Source organism: Nannospalax galili, unplaced genomic scaffold (assembly GCF_000622305.1).
Source record: "Nannospalax galili isolate Female #2095 unplaced genomic scaffold, S.galili_v1.0 scaffold42, whole genome shotgun sequence".
Classification (NCBI taxonomy): Eukaryota; Metazoa; Chordata; class Mammalia; order Rodentia; family Spalacidae; genus Nannospalax; species Nannospalax galili.
In genome coordinates, this window is record NW_008348666.1 from 422046 (window position 1) to 429690 (window position 7645).

At 43.3% G+C, this 7645-nt stretch overlaps 1 protein-coding gene across 7 annotated transcripts in view; it reads right to left on the reverse strand.

Annotated features, from left to right (window-relative positions):
- Window positions 1–7645, reverse strand: part of Smoc1 (SPARC related modular calcium binding 1) — a 180456-nt gene that overhangs the window by 36438 nt on the left and 136373 nt on the right. For 4 of the 7 annotated variants that reach the window (XM_017801295.1, XM_017801299.2, XM_017801297.2 and 1 more), the window contains exons 6-7: window positions 4292–4381; window positions 2297–2377 (exon numbers count right to left, since the gene is read on the reverse strand). In XM_017801295.1, coding sequence (XP_017656784.1) covers window positions 2297–2377; window positions 4292–4381 — 171 coding nt within the window. The remainder of the gene's footprint in view (window positions 1–2296; window positions 2378–4291; window positions 4382–7645) is intronic. The other 3 variants (XM_008845928.3, XM_008845927.3, XM_008845925.3) reach the window with 1 other exon arrangement.

The window sequence follows — 7645 nt, forward strand, 5'->3', positions numbered from 1 at the left end:
CAACAAACATCAAAATATTTTCTGAATGAAGTGACAACATCAAATTCTTTCTTAAGTGAAGAATTACCACAATAAACCTGGTTAGGTGTGGTGGTACATATCTATAATCCTAGCACTCAGAAGGTTGAGGCAGGAGGATTGTGAGTTCCAGACCAATTTGAGGTCTATAATGAAACACTATTTCAAAATCTAAGAGTTAGATATGTGGATCAGTGGTGATTTCCAACACCACAAAATGGAATAGAATAAGAACCCACATTTTACTGATTCTAAAACTCATGCTTTAATCATTGTATTATTCTGTCAGACTGTAGTTCAAGGGCATTCACAGAGTCTCCTTCCACCTCACCATCCCATACTTTCACCTTGTATCAAATAGTAAACCAGGCACATGAAGAAGTAGAGTCAAGCCATACAGAAAATCCCCCATTGCCACAGAGATTCACCTCTGGTCTCATTCCCTGAATTCTAGCCTCTACACTGCCACCTATAGGGCAAAGATGACACACGTAAAACTGAAAGGCCAAGGATAGCATATTCACTCATTGGTCAAAGGTCATGTAAAACTCTGCCTGCCCATTCAAACCCATTCAAAGGCAAGTCATTTTTTGTTCAAAGTCTATGTCAACTATGAAAGATGCTACAGCTAATTAAATTACCAGACATAAATTATGAAAAATGTTGTTTCTCACAATGAAGTCTTAAGTAAAAGAAGAATGATCCTCTGTGACACTGATACAGATCTGGTTTGTTATTGTAATTTAAGTTTTCCTACTGGTGAACATTTAGTCTTTATTGATGATCAATGAACTTGGCTGACTTTGATCTTTGTTGATGGCAAATAAATATTACAAATAAATCCTACAGGGGCTGGAGAGATGGCTCACTGGTTAAGAGCACTGACTGCTCTTACAGACGACCTGGGTTCGGTTCCCAGCACCAGGATGACAGCTAACAACTGTCCTGTAACCCCAGTTCTAGGGGATCCCATGCCCTCTTCTGACCTTCTCAGGCATTGTACAACACAGGTACACTTATATACATGCAAGAAATACACTCAAACACATAAAATAAAAATAATAAATTAAAAAAACAAATTCTATAAATCTGACCACTCTTCCAAATGTATCAGCTTTTTACCAAGGGTTCAGTCAGTACCAGAACCTGACCACTTCTAAGACCCCAAAAGATCAAAACAGGAAGTGCATGATTGCAAGCAGCTTTCTGAGCCTTAAACAGATAGAACCAAGTCTATCTGGACCTGAAGTCCAGCTTCTTTATGCCCAGCTATTCTCTCAAGTTCTTCTGCATGGCATTTAGAAAGTCGACCAAAATATTAAAACAAATAGTTAAAAAAAAATTTAAGACGGGGTCTCTCTATAGCCCCGGGTGGCCTGGAACTCACTATATAGACCAGGCTAGCCTCAATCTCACAGAGATATGCCTGTTTCTACCTTTCAAGTGCTGGTATTAAAGGCATGTGCCACTGTACCTGCTTATACAGTCAATTTTTTATTAGCTACAGGGATCAACTATTCATAAAAGATGATGCTGATAATGTTAAAAGGAGAAAATTAAAAATTAAAAGAGACTAAATCATCCAGTCTCTTTATTTTGTATCTGTAGAAAATAAAGACAAAACAAATTAAACAAACTTAACTGAAACTACATTGCAATGCTAGGCATAGCATCATAAACCCAACACTCAGTAGACTGAGGCAGAAGGATCACTAGATTGAGACCAGCTTGGGCTACATAAGGAGAACTTGTCTCAGAAAAGGAGGAGAAGGAGGTAGTCCAGTTGGGAGGGAAGGAGAGAAAGAAGGAAGGAGAGGGATGAGCTCAGTGCTTAAGAGCACTGGCTGCTTTTACAGAGGACCCAGATTCAGTTCCCAGCACTCACACTTCAGATAACAACCATCTGTAACTACAGTTCCAGGGGAATCTGACACTCTCTTCTGACATCCACGGGCATTGCATGACATGGTGCACTTACATGCATGCAGGCAATACACTCATACACATAAAATAAAAATAACAAATAAAATAATTTAAAAATAAAAGCTACAGTGTTTCCCAGCCTGCACTGTGATCATTTATCTATATAACCATCTGGGAGGGAGGAAGGGAGGGCGGAAGGGAGGAAGGGAGGGCGGAAGGGAGGAAGGAAGGAAGGAAGGAAGGAAGAAGGAGAGAAACGAGAAAAACGAGAAAAGAAAAACCCACATGGTAGGTGGTCATAGAGCAACAATGGAACAGAGGATTGGGTACATATAATTCAAGGAAGATTATTTACCTGAATTTCTTACATTGGTGTTATTCAATTTGGAGTCTTTGATTACCAAGTGCTTAATCCATAGGGTGGGAGCTGTGATTTCTAGAAAAAAGAGAAAAAATAAGTGGACAGAGAACTGTAAGACATGGAGTATAACCCAGACTCTAATGAGCTTTTTTTTTTTTTTAAGGCTTGGGCATCAAAGCTTCAATTATCTCCCTCTTGGCATATTGACCTCATCCTAGTGCCAACAACCCTCTCTCTTCCTTGCGACGGAAGTTCCTCTCCCTACCAACTTGTAAGAGCCAAGCAGGGCATCCTGTGCTCAGAGGTAGAGTGGTCAGAATCCAGAGGCACCAAGCCACTCCATCCAGGAATAAAAATATTATCCCAGGAGGTGAGGCACATTGGCCAAGCCAAGTCCCTCTCAGCTGCTTCCCTGGGAGAAGATTTAAAGGGGATAAATCAACAAACGAATGCCGAACCAACCACAGAGACCATTTTAGAGGAAACAGCTGAGCCACAGTAGATTCAGCTTGCTGAGACTGCTCCACATGGGAAAGAAAGAAGTGCGTCTGACATACACTTCAACCCCTTCTCACAATCTGCTTGAACAAAGCTCAGTACTTTCATCCAGAGCATCCCAGGTACTTCCAGGCTCTCAGGACCAGCAACCAAGCAGATAGCAGGTGTGGGAGTCCTGTGGGTGACTCTGAGCATACCGTGCAGCAACAAGCTCTTCAGTGACAGTGCTAGGGAAGTCTCCCAAAATGGCATCATCTCCATAACTAATCCACTAAGACCCAGACTTCCCAATGACAAAGATGGATCTTTGTGATCGTCGACACTTGAGTTCTTAGACACGAACCCACCTGTGTTCCCTTCAATAGGCCAACTGCAGAATATATCTCATTTTCAGTTCTCACAGAGCTGAGCCTGTGCTATGAGCTTCCCTGCTTGTTGTGGTGCCAGCCCAGGATTTTGTTTTGTTCTTCTATCTCATGGCCCAGGTCCAGATATACTCAGCTGAGAGCTGCTAAAATGTTGCTGTATATTGCTCTGAAAAGCTGAACCTCATTTGGAGGCTTTCTGGAAACCTCACTTGACCAAACTTCCTGTTCGTGCTCACAGAATCCAGAGTACTCAGTAAAGTCCCCATAGAATTGAAGGCTCAAGCAGCTTCAGCTTGAATGAAGGCCAGGTTTCTGTACCCCAGGCTCCTTTAATCTACTCCCCACACCTCCAAGGACTTCTAACCTTTATTTTGTCACCAGTCACTACTTCCCTTGACCTAGAATTTCCTTCCCAAGTATCTTGATTCAACTCCCCAAGTCACTGTAATGTAGCCCAAGCAGCCCCACTCTCCAGTCTCTTTGTTGTGTCTGCCCTTGCCATTTCCCATCCCCACCACATTCCCTCCTAGTTCCTGTCAGTCCTCCCCTCTGATTGCAAGATCCAGCTTAAGTCCCATCTCTCCACACTTCTTCCCAGAGCAATGCCACCTCTTTCTTCCATAAGCAACCATTACAATGAAAACCAAGACCAAAGAATTCAGTTCAGTCCATAAGCTCTGGTGATTTTAGCAGTCTTGAGGGCAAAGATTGACTTCCTTTTTATCCCCCAGGGTCTCTGCACCACTCAAGGCACAGAGCAGCACTTCTAAGTGCGGAATCACATACTGAGGGGACACCACCAGCCTGACAACTTCTTTTGCCATGATTCCCTGCCTTGGCAGCTCAGAAGGTCTGTCCAAGCCATGTTTTTGTTGGACATCAGGATGCAGGCAGGAAGCCTTGGAAGAACAGAGGGTCTGTTCCAGAAGTGAAGAGTGTATACCAGTTCCTTGGAGAATTCACCTTTTTAAAAATGTTAGGACAACCCAGCTTACACTGGGGAAAATTGAAATTAAAAAAGGAAATAAAAATAATGAACCCTACACAAACACTAAAGCTATTATTTTACCAAAATTTGAAATGAGTGGAAAGAATGCGAGTCAGAAGTAACACAAGGGCTTACCATCTCCATCGAACATGGGCTGGGTCTCCATCGTGGGTGTGGGCTTAGAACCGTCATCTGAATTGAGAGTTAAAAAGAAGCGAAAAGAGACTACCATTATTGAGGTAAATACTATCTACTCTCCAGCACTGTTGAATGGTTGGGGTTTGTACATGGCCCGGCCAAGTCCCAATAAAGAGACCAAAGGAAAAGAAGAGGAGGAAGAAAAAGAGTGAGAAGAAAAGAGAGTCAGAGACAAGAAGAAAACAGATCCAGGTGTGTGCTCACCATCCCAGGACTCAAAAGGAGCTAGGTCTCATGGCATTGGAAGACCCTTCTCTTCAATCTGAGGATGCTGTAGGCCTCTGCCAGCCCATTTCTCCCCACAGTAGAGCTGGTGGGAGACCTCTCCACCAGCAGCAGGCTAGGGTAACATTGGCAGCCCTGTGGCATGAAATTCTGGTGTCTCCAGTTCAATTCCTGTCCCCTAATGCAAGGAAGCAGCTTAGAAACTTCTAGTGGCCCTGGCTGAAAAACTTAGTTTGGGGGCTTACTCCCTTCCAAACTCCAAGCTGTTTCTCCATCCTTGCCTTTAAAAAGATGAGCCGGCCCAGGGTGGTAGCACACGCCTTTAATCCCAGCACTTGGGAGGCAGAGGCAGGCGTATCTTCGTGAGTTTGAGGCCAGCCTGGTCTACATAGTGAGTTCCAGGACAGCTGGGGCTACAAGGAGACCGTCTCAAAACAGATTATTATTAGTCAGTTCTGTCTATACTTGCTCATCAGATCTAGAATGTAATATAATACACTGCACAGTGGCACAGTGTTAACTGAGTCTAACCAATTTTTCTGCCTCTCTCTCTTTCTCTCTCTCTCTCTCTCTCTCTCTCTCTCTCTCTCTCTCTCTCCAGTATATTAAAGAAAATCAGGAATCCTGCGAACATTTTCAACTGAAACAGATGAAACACAATTCCCAGTAGTAGGTGGGACGGACAAGAGGAGAGAGACTGCACGGGAGATGATGGGGATTACCCAGGCCTTCCTTTGACCTTCTATCATGGATGATGGGAGCAAAGTGTTCCCAGTAGCAAAGTCCTAATTGGCAGCTCTTTCTCCAGAGTGAGAACCTCCACAGGTCAGGCAGACCATTTATTTACCTTCCAGGGCTCTGCCTTACTTTCTCATCAAGGTCTCAAAAGCTTTAGCTTAGAGAAGTGTTTTGTAACATTTTTTCATTATTGCTCATTTAAGAAGTATTTTTAGATCATTTTTCCCAATCATCTCCTAATGAAATTTTAGTGGACAAAGTATAATAAGCATCATGCACTGCGAATACAAACCTGTATTTTATACATAAAAAGGATAATTTTTTTTCTAGCCTCCAAGAAACCATTCTACTCCCTTGGTAAAGGAGGATGGCAGTTATCTTTGTCTTCTTGGGAATAATTTAGAGATTTTTCTGTTTTCTCCCTCGGTGGAAGGAGGAAGGTTGAGAGCTATTGTTTGAGAAGGTTTGATGATTATACCAACCAGCTCCTCCCAAGACCTCCACTCCAGAGATCATTTAGGATGGAAAACTATATTCCCTGAGCATTAGCTATTTATAGAGAAGCCAAGTTCTCAGATAATCTTGAGACACTAGTCAGACCACCAATAATAACAGTGCTCCACCATCTGGAGCTCCAGTACCTTCAGCTGACTTCTCTGCATCTTCTCAGAAGAGGGAGAGAGAATGGAGTTCTCATCTCTTTTTGGTGTCAGCATCCCACCCTTGAAGACCCACATGTTTGCTGGGGCTGAGGCCAATAATCTGACAGCGGTGTGACACCTGACACTGCTATTATTCTCATGGGCTGACACTGAGACCCAGCTCTCATTAAAGCCAAAGCAATCCAGGACTCTCTGACAATCATCCCAAGAAATGAGACAGAGCAGGAGGAGAGGAGTAAGCATGCTGATATTTTATTTGCCACAATCTGGACCCCCAAACAGGCATCTTTGGATGCCAAACTGTATGAGCTTGATCTAGAAGTCATTGAGGGAGAATAAACACTGAGCAGAGCCACACAATGCCATTTTTTTAATAGCATCACTTCCCCTGACTCTATTAACACCTCTTTCCATTGACTTCAACAATCCACTGGATAGAGTCTTTTGGCAGGTGCAATGCACATTTGGTTGCTCCTGCCGGATGTAGAGTTCAGTGTAAATAGCTCAGCACAGTGTGCTCTGCTTCACTTTAGGAGCCTTAGGAGCTAACAAAGGGAAAGCAAGAGGTCAAATACTCCAAGAGAGATAACAATAAGAGCCCAAGCACAATAGTTTATGTAATACTTCCATATTTGATGAACACATTAAAATCTCCCAAGAAGAGCTATCACTCTTTCTGGAGCAAGATAACTGAAAATCGTCTGATTCTTCCTCCTGTCATCCAGATGAGAGCCCAGGACTGGCTACCTGGTATAGCCATCAGCAGAGAAGGTCTGAGACCAAGGTGAGCAAGGAGGGCTTCCCAGGGAGGATCTGCACTTCTGCAGGTGGTGGACCTCTGTCAATTGCTAGACAGAAGCCTACAGAACTGCACGCAGGGAACTGAGTCTTCCTGCAGGGTCACGGCGGGTGAGGAGACACAGCTGGTATGCCACAGGGAGGCCCTGGATGGAAAGCTTTATGAAGTGAGAAAAGACAAGGTACCCTGTTGCCAGAAGTCACCTGAGAAATCCAGCACACCAAAAGGCCAAGAAGCCAAGCCAAAGCCAACAGGACCCTCTAGCCATCATCTCCGGGCACCTGGGCACCTGGCTTCTGACCCAGCAAATAAGCACAACTCTTCTGCTAAACATAGGTCCAAAGCCTGGATCCAAGGTCCACAGCAGCTCTACTTCCAGACAAGCTTTGGAAAAGCACCAGGTTCCACAATGGGCCCTGGATTCCAATAGGTACTGCTGACTTCCTGGTACTTGGTGGAATCACATATTGATTCTTGCTTTACATCCAATGCACTGCTTAATCTAAACCTCTCACTTATTTCTCTGGGCAGCAATATATCCTCTCCTAAAAATGAAGAATACATGCCTGTACTCTTCAGAATACTGTCACTATGTGGGTATAAAAACCTTTAAAATCCTACTAAAGGAACTATGTAATCCCATGAGTAGGAACTATCTTATTTGAAATGCTTACTTTTAAGATTGGATTTATAAAATCAAAATTCTATCAAAGTTTTTTCTTTTTTCTTTTCTTTTTTTTTTTTTTTTTTTTTTTTTTTTTTCCCCAGCTGGCCTATAATACATTATGTAGACCAGGCTGGCCTCAAACTCACAGAGATCCACCTGCCTCTGCCTCCCAAGTGCTGGGATTAAAGGCATGTGCCACC